The sequence below is a fragment of the Erythrolamprus reginae genome, chromosome 1 (genome assembly GCF_031021105.1).
Source record: "Erythrolamprus reginae isolate rEryReg1 chromosome 1, rEryReg1.hap1, whole genome shotgun sequence".
NCBI classification, from domain to species: Eukaryota; Metazoa; Chordata; class Lepidosauria; order Squamata; family Dipsadidae; genus Erythrolamprus; species Erythrolamprus reginae.
Genome location: NC_091950.1, coordinates 230,776,084 through 230,790,210, shown reverse-complemented (window position 1 = coordinate 230,790,210; position 14,127 = coordinate 230,776,084). Strand labels below are relative to the sequence as shown.

Genomic DNA, 14,127 nt, shown 5'->3' with positions numbered 1-14,127 from the left:
GACCACTTCTCTTTCTTGGCCAGTCTTAGCAACTTCTCACACTAGCAATAAGTTTTTCTTCACATTTCAAGGGGTTTCCCTGCAAAGACCTGATGAGAAAGAGAAGTGGTGAAGTTGCCATATGCTGGTAAGATGTTTGGGCACAATTTGGGGGTGGCAGATGGGGCAGGGGAGGAGGAGGGGCAGGCTGCAAGATGTGCATCTTACCAGCATCTGGCTTCTCACCTCTACTACTCTCTCAGCCAGTCTCTGCAGGGAAACTCCAATATAAATAAAAATTTCTGAATGAGCTGCTGCTGCGTGGGAACATAACATGAGTAATAGGCTCTCTTGCAGCACCTCTTCTCTCTCTTCTTCTCTCGAGTGGTAGTTGTGTGTCCAGAGATCAGCAAGCCAGATTTGGTGAGCCAGATGCATCACTGCCACTCTGGAGAAGAAGAGAGAGAGGAGGTGCTGCAAGGGAGCCCATTACTCATGTTGTTCTCTTTATGGAAGGTCCTCAAATCTGGCCTGCCAATCTCAGCCAATGAGAGTGTTGTATCCTGTAATGGCTACCTTGTATCTCTGTAAATAGTTTGTTCCTTGTTAAAGCGCTGTCTGAGTCAGAATCAGGAAGTCGCTCCTGATTGGCTCAGACGCGCTGCTCTTGCTTTGGCGGGAACCGCAAATGTATAAAAGGAGCGGTTTCTCCCAGGTAGAGCAGACGGTACTAGCTGAAAGTCACTTACCTATTCAGAGCTGAATAAAGGTACCGTTCTCACCTAACCCTGTCTCTGGGTTTACTTCAGAGAGGAAGTGCCAGGTGGGAGGGATGGGACAGTGGAGAAATGAGATGCAAGAAATCTTTCTCTCTTCCAAACTCTTCATAATACTCATCACGCCTGTGCAGCCTCTTGGAGTTAAAGAGGAGAAATACTTCTTCCATGTAGCATGCAGCCAAAAGCACTGTCCCAATGCTGTGTCTTATGTGCACTCTCTCCCCACCTCCGCCACCAAGAGGTTTATTTGCTGGCTGCTTTTGTCGCTGCGCCTGGCTTGACGTTTGGCTATAAGCTTGGGTTTTGTCGCTGGCTGCTTCTGCTCAGTGGGGATGGCTGAGGCACTTTGGATGTTGCTGCTGCCCTCACTGCCACCACCTATGGAGGCCCCAGCCAGCCCCTTCAGGGCAAGCTCAGCTCCAGGCAGGAAGAACAGGCCATGGCCAAACTGGCCGAGCTGCATCTGTTGGGGCTGCCTCGTATTTTGCTGCCAAGCGCCTGGAAGAGAAACAGGGCCTGTGGGAGGAAGAGGGTGCAGGCAAAGTTTCTGTGAGGCTCCCCTCACCAGGAAGAGGCCAGCTCAATCGCCATCCCTTCTGGTGACTCCCAATGTGGAGGGACTTCCAGGCATGCTGGCGGGCATGCTAGTCAGTCAGTGTTCAGGTGGGGGAGATTGGAGCAGAGAGGAGTAGAGGGAAGGGGGGCCTCCAATGGCTGCCACCATAGAGTGGGAAGCACACTTGCAGAGAAGCCACTGCCCTGGCTGGGATTTGGAAGCCGCAGAGCTGGAGTTTGGGGGAGAGAAAGAAAGAGTTCTGCTGCTTTCCTTGCATGCAGCCAAAAGCAGAAGCAGCAGAAGCAGTGATGGGCTCCTACAGGTACGGTCAGGTGCGCAATATTGGTAGCGAAAATTTGGTCAGGTACACAGTACCTGTAGAAAAAGTTACCCGGAGGTATTCTGTCTGATGCCATGTGATGGTCCAGTGATTGTGGGTTTCAATTAACTACAATAAACCTTTTTTTCCTTTCACCTCTTTTTATAATTTTTTCAAAAAAAATCTTTTGGGACCTACTTGGAAGGATGAAGTAACTGGACTAAACAAAATAAGACTCTAAATATACTTTGAGATATTTTTGCTCTTCCCTTTCTCTCCATTTTTTCCTTTTTCCTATTTTCTCCCTCTTCTTTTTTTTCTTCTCTTTTCTCTCTATTCCTCCTTCCTCTCTTCTTGATTTCTTTATTTGTTCTTTTATGTTTCTGATTGAATATGATGAATTGTTAAAGTTGCATCTTTTCTCCCTCCCCCTGGCTTTATTGTTATAATCCTTTGCTATCTATAAGATTGCCATGTGATAATATTTGTATAATAGTAACATAGTAATATTATATAATAATATAATAATATATAGCTTAAAACATTTTGTGTGCTACTATGCGAACCATTTAAATATCTTCTGGACAAATCAGATTTCCACGGAGGGAAGAGTGGAAATTGACAGAAAGCTGCTGATTTCGAAAAAGAATTTTTCTCAAACATAAATAGAAAAATCTCTAAATTTATTTGGCATAACAAAAAACCAAGAATAAGTATAAAAGCACTGCAGGATTCGAGACTGAGAGGAGGATTTGGTCTTCCGAATTTAGAATTATATTATCAGGCGACAATATTACCGGGGATTGAAGAATGGATAAAACTGGACAACAATAGCAATAGAGGGACATAATATTAGTGAGGGATGGCATGCACACCTGTGGGAAAGAGAGTGTATCAAACACTCACAATTTAGACAACACCAGATACGGAATATCTTACTTGAATATTGGAGAAAAGTAAGGAAAAAACATTATAGAGAAGTGCCTAGATGGTTAACTACATTGGAAGCTCAAATACATCCGAATATAATTAATAAAAACCAAATTAAAACATATGAAGAACTCTTAGATTCCAAGGGATTCTTAAAATCCAAAGAAAAACTCAAAAGTGAAGGCCTGGAGTTAGATTGGTTACCATATTTTTAGGTACAAAGTAGATATAAAAAAGACTGATTGAATTTGGAATATGTAAAAAACCTAGTGAAATAGGTAAAATCTTAATAGGATCAGATAAAAAATGTATTACCAAAATGTACAATTACTTACTAAATTACGAAAATACAGAGGATAGCATGGATGACAAATTTTGGTTATTCTATTCAGTTAGACGATTGGGAAAAATTATGGAAAATTAATTATAAGATGACATTGTCGGTATCGTATAAAGAAAATTTACATAAGATGTTTTATCGGTGGCATTATGCTCTGGCACGTTTAGCCAAAATTCATCCAAACATAAGTAATAAGTGCTGGAAATGCAAATCTGCCATAGGTATATATTATCATATTTGGTGGTTATGTCTGGAAGCAGAAAAAATTTGGTCTAGGATTCAAAACTGGTTGAAAGAAATGTTAAATTATCAATTGGAAATGAAACCAGAAATGTATCTTTTGGGAATAATTAGAGGAAAGCATAGTAAGGAAGATTACTATTTGATAACACATATATTAACATCAGCAAGGTTGATGTTTGCACAACTTGGAAAAAGGAACATATACCAAATGAAGAGATGGTGATTAGGAAAATGCTAGATTGTGCTAAATTAAGCAAATTAATACAAATTACAGAATAAACAAAATAAAGGCTACTACACATTTTGGGGGAAATTATATAGTTGGATAGAAAAGGAAAAAAGCATTGAACTACAATGGAAACAGAATTGTAAAGTATGAAGTTAATTCATTTTGTGTTTTATATATATAAAAGGAGCTGTGATGTTCCTTCAATACACCAGGGTGATTCGACACAAAAATATGTAACCCTTCCCTGGTGCAGAGCTGAAGGGATTGGATACTGTGGCCTAGAGGATAATTCTCTGCCTTACAAGGCAAATGTTGCAGGTTCAAGTCCCAGTGGGTATGGCTAGCTGATGAGGCCAAAATAAGGCCGAAATAGATCTATCCTAGTCTCCCTTAATTTTCAAATTCAGCAAAAAAACCATGTGACACATATAGATAGAATTGTCAGCTATCAATAAAATTAACTGCCTTGGAAATGGCCCTGGGTTGGGCCGAGAGGCAAAAAAGGAGCTGTGATGTTCCTTCAATACACCAGGGTGATTCGAAAGTTGCTGATTTGTTTAGGTGCAAATAGAGATCACTTTAGAGAAGGCTGCACGTTCTTTGTGATGTGTCCAGGAGTGTGTCCTTTTAAAAACAATTTTAAAACCAAGTTCTTTTATTTAACTCTAGAAAAAGAAGATCCAGAACAATGGGTATTTCCACCATAAAAATCTAGTAGAGTCCGGGACAAATCTATTTCTTGCTGGTATAGAAACAATCTCAAGCACTCTATTTTGGGCCTTTACTCTAATGATGAAGTACCCTTTAATTCAGAGTAAGTGCTTTACAATTTGACAACATCTATTATTTCAGAACCTTGATTTCAGGTATACAGTGTTAAATGTGGAGTAACTAAGATAAGTGACAATGGCTTTGAATGATATCTGAGTGAAGGAAGCAAAAAGGACAAATAATTCAATTTCCAATTTTGTGTACTGATTTGAATCATGCAGAAATACAAATGGAGAACCTGCCTTAAAGGAAGTGCTTCTTTTCCATCCTTCTCTATGCTCCAGAGCATGTTTTGGACACCAAATCCAAAGAATGGTATAGCTTTAGAATTTAGTGAATACATGTTATTAGTTACTACTGTAGAAAACTGTGATCGTGTGAGAAATTGATGTCTGTTATATTTCTTACAATATGTAAAGCCCAGTAAGACCAACAGATACTCCAAGCAGGGCACAACAAAGTCATATCTACACAAACCCAAACCAGAATAATTAAAACCAGAACGTTTTCTTAAATGTACTCACACTGACTCCTCCCAATTATTTAAATAGATCTACTCAAAATATGACTAAGTCAGGGTTTAACTCAGCTGCCTTATTTATTTATTTATTTATTTATTTATTTAATTAATTAATTTGTATGCTGCCCCTGTCCGTGGACTCGGGGCGGCTCACAACAAACGTAGAATATATAATAAAACAATTTGACCCAATTAATAACAATTAATAGACTTAAAAACATCCTAAAAACTTGAAAACATTTAATTTTCATTCACTCAATCAATAGATCATTCCAAATACATTCGTTGGTCAGGGGAGAGAGATCTAATGGCCCCAGGCCTGGCAGCAAAGATGAGTTTTCAAACTTTTATGGAAAGCAAGGAGGGTGGGGGCAATGTGAATCTCTGGGGGGAGCTGGTTCCAGAGGGCCAGGGCCCCCACAGAGAAGGCTCTTCCCCTAGGCCCCACCAGTCGACATTGTCTGGTAGACGGGACCCTGAGAAGACCAACTCTGTGGGACCTCACTGGATGCTGGGATTCGTGCGGCAGAAGGAGGTCTCAGAGATAATCTGGTCCTATGCCATGTAGGGCTTTATAGGTCATAACCAACACTTTGAATTGTGTCCAGAAACCAATTGGCAGCCAGTGCAGTCCGTGGAGTGATGTTGAGATATGGACATGCTTCGGGAGGCCCAATACTGCTTGTGCAGCTGCATTTTGGACGATTTGAAGTTTCTGAACACTCTTCAAAGGTAGCCCCATGTAGAGAGCATTGCAGTAGTCGAACCTCGAGGTGATAAGGGCATGAATGACCGTGAACAAAGACTCCCTGTCCAAATAGGGTCGCAACTGATGCACCAGGCGAACCTGGGCAAATGCCCCCCTCGCCACAGCCAAAAGATGGTGTTCTAAGGTCAGCCGACTCTGCATTCCAGTTGGAGTCAAGACCAGTCCAGATCTGAGCGATCACATAAGCGATCAGATCATTACTCAACTGCCCTGAGAGGAATACTATATCTTCATACTAAACAGAATACTGTTATATTTCAGACTATACTTTTATAGATGCTGCTAAAAGTGATGTGGCTTTCTGGAAGTATATATTATTCTCTGCTATTTAAAAGAAGGTACAAAAGCACTGGGCCTCTTCAGAGCAAGCATTTATTTTGAAAAGTTTCTTCATTTTGTTAAGTTATCTAAAACAATAATAAATCAATCTTTAAAAAATAGGCCTAACAATTTGAATACCTGCAGACATTTATAGTTATTGATTTATCTCCTTTTATCCAGTTTCAGCAGTCTGATTAGCACAAGAAAATAAAAATCTGCCTCTGCCTCTATCTCCTAGCAATTTGTCTCATTGTAGCTCTAGTTTTACTTTCAGTTTCAGCACATGGCTTGCTTGCAGCCTCAGTCAGCTGAGGGTCGGGAAGCTGCTAATCAGTTGTTTGGCTTAACAGGCTTTGTCCTGTTTGCTGCAAGGAGGCATATTGCTGGGAGGCAGAGGCCAAAGGATGGAGGTGGCTTGGTGGAGCTACATTTGGAGTATAAGATGCAGCCAAGTTTTCATCTTCTTTTTTGGGCTAAAAAGGTGCATTTTATACTGTAAAAAATATGGTACTCAATAGCTTAAGCCCCCTTAGAGTACCAATGTCTGCTGAATCAGGACTGCTTTTGTCCTGGCCAGTTCAGACTCGGAAGATGAAGAGGAGTTACAGCAGAGTCATCAACCTGAGGAGATTCAGCAACCCTTTTTCTGTTGAAAAACCTTTTTAGTAATGAAATAAGACATATCTTTGTGTCTATGATTTCCATCAGCTGACAACTTAGACAACTTTATGGTGGTGTCAATGGATTAGGTCAATGTTTCCCAATCTTGGAAACTTGAAGATATTTGGACTTCAACTCCCAGAATTCCCCAGCCAGTATTCGCTGGCTGGGGAATTCTGGGAGTTGAAGTCCAAATATCTTCAAGTTGCCAAGGTTGGGAAACACTGGATTAGGCTCCAAAGAAGATTCTTCCATACTGTGGGGTCTGCCACTCAGAATCCCTGCTGTCTGGTTCACCCTCTACCTATTCAAGAAGGGAACCAATGACAGACCATCTCTTTACAAACTAGATAGTCAGGTGAATTCTGCCAGGGTGTTGTTTGATATATCATAGATTTTTTTTTCTTTTTACAGACTTCTAGTCACTTGCTTTGAGGTGGGTTCAGGGTGACTGACAGGAGCTGAGTGTTCAGTGGCCTAATGCTCTTCCTGATGCTTACACAGAGTTTGCAGCAGATATTTTCTCTTTGTACCCTGACAGAGAAACATATGTCAATATCTAAGATTGAACTGTCAACCATTGAGAGTGGGAGGTATTTTCACTCTAAGCTACTGCATTGCTTGATCTGATATATCACAGTATTATATCTTTAATTTGAACTAGTGAATGTACTGTTCCACCTCAATTTCCAGAGAAAATTTACATCTCCTGCAATTTCAATTTAAGATTGGCAAGAGGCAGCACCTATAACCAATAAAATGAGATTATCTTACTGGATGTCATTGGTTATTATTTCAGAAAAGATCCAAGAAGAAATTACAAATGTTATTGGCTATGCTCAATCAAGAGCCGAACACCGAACAAAAATGCCATACACAGATGCTGTAATCCATGAAGTCCAACGATATGCCGATGTCCTTCCCTTAAGCTTGCCACATGCAACTACAGTGGATGTTAACTTTAAGGGCTATTTCATTCCAAGGGTGATGTATTTATATTGTTCTCTTTCTAATCCTGGCTAGTTACATCCATTTATTACAGTAAAATAATGAGAAAGTCTTCAAAAGCTTTCATAAATCACTTCCAACAGATGCTATTAATTTTAGGAATATATTAATCGGCCATACTATATTTTTTGGAGTAGATCTCCCTCCCAGGTTGCAAAAAGGGTGCCTGAAATGCAAAGATATGGAGGAAAGAGAAACCAGGTGGCAGATTCCCCTTCTCCCAAAACAGAGGGGGATCTGCCACCTGAAAACTTTGTATTAAATCCTTTGCTCTCATTCTGCCGGTGACATGGGATCAATAAAGGCTGGAGATCCCAAGAGCTTGCTTAGTTAGGTGTTCAGATGAACGGTCTGTCCCAGGCAGCAACGCTTTTTGCCTCCTGTTTAAAATGATCTGATCAGAAAGCTCCTCGTCTTTGAGAACTCCCACGTCTCTCGAATACAGACCTGCCATAATTACAAGGGAAGCGAGCCCCCTTGCAGTTCTCCAGGGACCCAAGTTACCCCTGACTTCTGCGTCCCACTTTCAATCCTGGCCACTGCTGCCTCCTCCTGCCTCTCCCTCCATCCGGCACTCTTTGCTCCATTAGGAATCATGCCCCATGTTTTGGCAGCTAGAACGATCCCAGTGCAGCATCTCCTTTTCCCTCCTCCTGAACTTAAGCCCCTTTCCTCCAAATTAGGGATGCTCTCAATGCAGCTCCCTGGGCTCCATGTGGATGTGAGGATCCCCACTGCCTGGAACCATCAAAAAATGGCACAGAGCATGTGGGCGGGGGTACATTTGAAGTAGAAGATGCACTCAGATTTTCATCCTCTTTTTGGGGGGGGGGGAAAGGGTGCGTCTCATCCTCTGAAAAATATGGTATTTGATTTTGTTCATACTGTATGGAGGCACAAGCTTGCTTACAGATAGAGTAGGGTGTATATTGCATGGGGAAGCTATATTAATCTATGACAGCCAACAAAAACCGAGCTTATATCACCATAATGATCAGATAGGGATGCAAGATATGCTTCAGAATAATTTAAGTGATAATGTTTTTCATAGATCCTAATACAGTCTCAGAGAATATTGTATGTATTGACCCTTTTCAATTTGCCACCCACAAGTAATGTATGAGAATCTGCTGTGTAAGGACTCCTTTATCCATACAAAACAAGCACTGGAATGAAGACTTTGAAGTTTTCATGTTTGAAAAATTTCCTTGGATTAAGAAACCTTCTACTTCATATTAGCACCCTAAGAACCATGGAACCAAGTGCTGTTTGCTATCCAGTAAACAGCTGAAGGGTTTTTTTCCTGTTTGAAGTGCAGCAGAAAAGTCTTTTATAAGTCAATTTTATGGTTGCAGACAGAAATAAATGCACAGTGTAGTTCAACAATTCAAAAATCTCTTTATACAGTCCAGAGTAGGTGATTGGGCAAAGTGTACCACATTGGAGATTTTAGGATTATAGAATAACTTGGTACATTATATGCCATCTTGATTTTTAAATCACCCATTCCTGTCTTTTTATAGGGCACCCAAGTGATTCCATTGCTGACCTCTGTGCTCCATGATGAATCTCAGTGGGAGAGACCTTATGACTTCTACCCTGAGCATTTTCTCAACACTGAAGGACAATTTGTAAAAAGAAATGCATTCCTGCCTTTTTCTGCAGGTAGCATCTTATTTTAAATAGTATTAAAAGGAGACTCAGCTTTTCTCCTTGATTAAAATCTCTCAAAGTGGCTAGTAGAAGTAAACCTTACTAGCAATAGTTTTTAGTTGTTATTTTTCCAAGTCACTCCTAACTTAGAAATTTCCTGTGACGAAGGTGATAATAATATTAATAAAAATAATTTATTAAATTTATATGCTCACAGTCTAGGGGGGGAAAATATCGCCACAGGCATTAAAGGTTCCAGATGTAAACATCTCTACTTTTAATTTCATTGGCAGGGCATTCTAAGATTTTTAAATAAATAATCACTCTTGGAAACAGAAATATTTATACCTGCTGTTTCAGCACTGTAATATAATTCATGATTTACTTCAGTTTTACAGACCAATTGTAAGGGCATTTTCAGTGGCAGTACATCAGTCTTTCAAAATTTACATTATTCTTCAGTATCATTAGTCAGCATGATTTTGCTACATTCTAACCTTCCTTCTTGGGTTGGATTTGTCATTCTGAATTTTACAGTGAACTTTCAAAGCAATATGTCATGAGAAGGTGAAATAAAATACTGTTAGGAATACTAATAAACTCAAATCCTCCATTCTCTACTCCTTGTTACAGGTAAGAGAGCATGTCCAGGTGAGACCCTTGCCAAAACAGAATTATTCATGTTCCTTACTAATGTTCTGCAGAGATTCACCCTTCAGCCAGCTCCTGGATTATCAAAAGAAGACCTGGACATGACGCGTGCAGTTGGGCTTACCACACCACCCAAGACTTACACATTATGTGCTCTACCACATTTCTAAAAACTAGGATATTCAGAGAGTCGAGTCTGAATTGCTCAGCTGTATCTATCTCTCTTGGAGCTTTCCCCCTCCCCTGCAACATCTGATTTTGGATATGGTCTTTTAGTGGTCTATATACTGTACATATTGTCTCTTAAATGTTAAGAATATCATAAATCGGAGTCCCATAAGATCAGTAGTAGACAAGGGTACATCAAAATTCATAGTAGCAATAGTGTTGGGTGAACTGAACCTGCAAAGTTCGGGTTCATGCCGAACTTTGCAGTGTTCGGCATGCCGAACCTGAATTTTTTAAAAAGCAAAAGGAGGTGGGAAATCCCACGAAGGGATTCCGGGGGTGGGGATTTGACGTCACAGAGACTACTTCCTGGTCAGCCGAAACGGGGAGGAAAGAGTCTCCGTGACATCAAGGCCCTGCCCCTGGAATTCCTTCGTGGGATTTCCCACCTTCTTTTGCTTGCAGCACCACTGCGTCATCCTTTTCTGTAAAAATAAAAGAAACCAAAAGGAGGTGGGGAATTCCCCACCTCCTTGTTTATTTTTACAGAAAAGGATGCCACAGCTGCTTGCTGCAAGCAAAAGTTCGGGTTTGGGTTCAAGTTCGGGTTCGGCGAACTCTCCCGAACTTCACAGCAAAGTTCAGGTGAGTTCGCCGAACCCGAACTTCATTGGGTTAACCCAACACTAAGTAGCAAACATCAAAAATTATTTTTTAATTGGAATATATGATAATCAATTTCCAAGAGGAAAAGTCAGTTCCCAAATGAGTAATACTATCAGTAGCAGACAAAGAGGATACATCAGAATTGGCCCTTAGTTGTTATATTAATCACTAGATAAGGACAATAAAAGAACAGTTCTCTTGTTTTTGTTTAATTTACACTTGTCTTTAAAGTAAGGTGACCAGATTTTAACATTGCTAAAAAGGGACACCATTGATGGGGGGGGGGAGCGAGGGGGCATCTAGATTAAAAATTTGGTGCACCGTATTTTTCGCTATATAAGACGCACCAGTGTGTAAGACGCTCCTAGATTTTAGAGGAGGAAAACAAGGAAAAAAATATTCTGAACCAAATGGTGTAGTATTAAATAGTAATAGTAGGATAGAATAGAATAGAATAGAATAGAATAGAATAGAATTCTTTATTGGCCAAGTGTGATTGGACACACAAGGAATTTGTCTTTGGTGCAGATGCTCTGTGTATATAAAAGAAAAAGATATATTTGTCAAGAATCGTGGTACAACACTTAATGATTGTCATAGGGTCAAATAAGCAATGAAGAAACAATCAATATTAATAAAAATCTTAGGATGCAAGCAACAAGTTACAATCATATAGTCCTAACTGGAAGGAGATGGGTGATAGGAATGATGAGAAAAAACTAGTAGAAATAGAAGTGCAGACTTAGTAAAAAAAATTGACAGTGTTGAGGGACAAATCTAATAAATAAATAAATAAAATAAATTATTTGTTTAGTAGAGTGATGGCGTTTGGGGAAAAACTGTTCTTGTGTCTAGTTGTCTTGGTGTCCAGCCATGAGGGGGTGGGTTTGTGGCTCCCAGTGTTTTCTGTGGGAAATTTTTCCCTTCCTTCTTTCCTTCTCTGCTTCCTTCTTTCCCTCCCTCCCTCCCTTCCTCCTTCCTTCCTCTCTTTCCCCCTCTCTCTTTCCCTTCTCTTTCTTTCTCTCCACCCTCTCTCTCTTTTCCCTCTCTCTCATTTTCTCCCTCCAGGTCTCTCATTTCTGTATACCACTCCCTCTCTCTCCCCCTTTCATTTCTGTTTTTCTCTTCCCTCTCCCTCTCTTTTTCCTTCTCTCTCCTTCTCTATCTCATTTGTTTGTTCTTCTCCTTCATTCTTTCCCTCCATCAGTTTCTCATTTTTCTCTTTCTCCTTTTCTCTCACATTTCCTCCCACTCTCATTCCCCCACCCTTCTTTCCCTCCATCTCTGTCTCTCCGGGGACAAGACAGCAGCCTACGCCACTTCTTCTTAGCTTCTCCTCTGGTTTCACACAGAACTGCACCACTTCCGGGTTTTACAGCCATTGCTACGATCTGTCTCTGGCTGGGCTCTGCCCCCCCCCCCCAAGATGCGCTGAGGGGACTTGCCCAGTTCTCCGCAGCTGAGGAATGTGGCTGAGGCTGCCGGGCAGCCCTTGGCGGGCGGAGGGCAGTTAGGCCCTGGGGTGCTCCTGAAGATGGGAGATTGGAGTGGGGGCTGATGGAGCTGAGCCCCCTCCCATGGGACTGATCAGCGCTGCACCATGGGTCTCCTCTGTGGCTGGATGTGCTGAGGGGAATCCTCCTCGTGAGCCACTCCACCCGTGTGGCAGGAACGAGTGGGCTGTGCCCCTGAGTTAGCCTCCGTGACATCCCTCGCATCCAGACCAGTCCCCCAGGGTGAAAGCTGAGCTGCTTGTCGGCTGATCCCTTCAAGCCACCCAATTGCATGGCAAGCAGCTCCAACACAATCTCCAGCCAGTGTTCAAGCTGCCGGATGGTATGTGAAAAAATCGAGACATTTTAAAAACCCAGTGGGACATGGGACAAATTGGCAAAAAGCGGGACTGTCCCACAGAAATTGGGACATCTGGTTACCTTAAAGCAGTGTTTCCCAACCTTGGCAACTTGAAGAAATTTGGACTTCAACTCCCAGAATTCCCCAGCCCGCCCTTCGCCCGCCCTTCGCCCGGCTTGCCCGCCGTTCGCCCGGCCACCCGCCGTTCGCCTCGCTGCTCGCCCGGCCACCCGGGTTCGTTTGGCTTCGGGACATGCCAGCGGCGACGTTTTAAAACAGCCGCGCGGCTTCCCAACTGAGTCCCGAAGTCAAAGGCGAACTTCGGGACTCAGTTGGGAAGCCGCGCGGCTGTTTTAAAACGTCGCCGCCGGCATGTCCTGAAGCCAAACGAACCCGGGTGGCTGGGCGAGCAGCGAGCGAACGGCGGGTGGCCGGGCGAAGGGCGGGCGAGCGGCGGGCGCGGCAGCAGCGAGGAGTTTGCGTGGGCAGTGGGGAAACCCCAATCTTCGGCTCCTCGCTGGTGCGGCGGAAGTAAAAACACCATCTGCGCATACGCAGATGGTGCTTTTACTTCCGCAGCGCTACTTCGCGCAAAACCGATCATTGCGAGGGGTCCTGGAACGGAACCCTCGCAATGATCGGGGGATCACTGTATTTACTCACGGCCGGGGGCGGCTGGCGGCGTGTGAGGTCCTTCCTGTGGGCAGCCACCGTTTTGGAGTCCCTGGGATTGACGGCGATCGCCTGGGGCAGCTAGGGTTTGCAGCGGGGCAGTGGGGGAACATCGACGGGGGCTCCCTGAGTCCAGGAATATAGTTCCCCCACGTGGTTGGTGTTTGGCCGCGGAGTCCAGGGGCCTCGAGTGGGTCGCGCGCGGGGCAGCGCCTGGCTTGATCCACGTGGCAAGATTTCTATATTTTAGAAATCTTTATGATTACTCAGTAAAATACTCCATTTACCTTATCAAAGTAGTTGCCTATTACTACTTAAATGTCCCATTGTTAATTTCCATTGAATATTAACATGTACTGTAGATTGAAGAAAGCCAATACTGAATTTTCTAAGCCAGAAATTGGATCTAAGAGTGTTTTTATTGCAGTAATTGTATTTTCATTAGAGCAATTGAAATACAGTACTAGTAAATTCACAATCTGATATTGTTATTATGCAGCTGATGATTATTAACCCATTTCAATTTGCTTATAAGAATAGACTGATTTTATAATTTGGTAAATGGATTTAAGGATCAATAAAATCTTTTTTAATTATATAATTTCATAAACAATTTATTATTGAAACTGATTGGTTTGATCCCTTAAATAAATGTCACTGCAATCCCACACAATTGCCACAATAAGTGATATTCCATGTTGATACTGTAGTTAGAGAGAACAAGCTTGTAAAATGCTTTAAACCTGAGGAAAAAATGTTGTTGTAATGCATTGTGGTCCTGTATTATCTAAGAGGGTTACGTGAGCATTGATTACCAATATTGAACTATTCCCCGATCTATTCAGGCATATTGACAATATGAAGACCACATTTATATATTACGCATTCTAATTTTGACTGATTTATTGAACAATGAATTTAAAAATAATATTCTTAATCAAGTTGAATCAAGTGGGACTTCCACTCGAGGTAGGGATTTCTATGATTTAGCCCTTATTACCTAGCAGAATAAATACAATGGGGGCTGGATGGGCTATTT

General features: G+C 42.0%; 1 protein-coding gene across 1 annotated transcript in view; it reads left to right on the top strand.

Annotated features, from left to right (window-relative positions):
• LOC139172026 (cytochrome P450 2K6-like) overlaps nucleotides 1-9,898 on the top strand; it is a 29,641-nt gene extending 19,743 nt beyond the window's left edge. Inside the window, exons 6-9 of the mRNA XM_070760713.1 lie at nucleotides 4,051-4,189; nucleotides 7,216-7,400; nucleotides 8,948-9,089; nucleotides 9,711-9,898. Coding sequence (XP_070616814.1) covers nucleotides 4,051-4,189; nucleotides 7,216-7,400; nucleotides 8,948-9,089; nucleotides 9,711-9,898 — 654 coding nt within the window. The remainder of the gene's footprint in view (nucleotides 1-4,050; nucleotides 4,190-7,215; nucleotides 7,401-8,947; nucleotides 9,090-9,710) is intronic.
• Nucleotides 9,899-14,127: the final 4,229 nt, after the last annotated feature.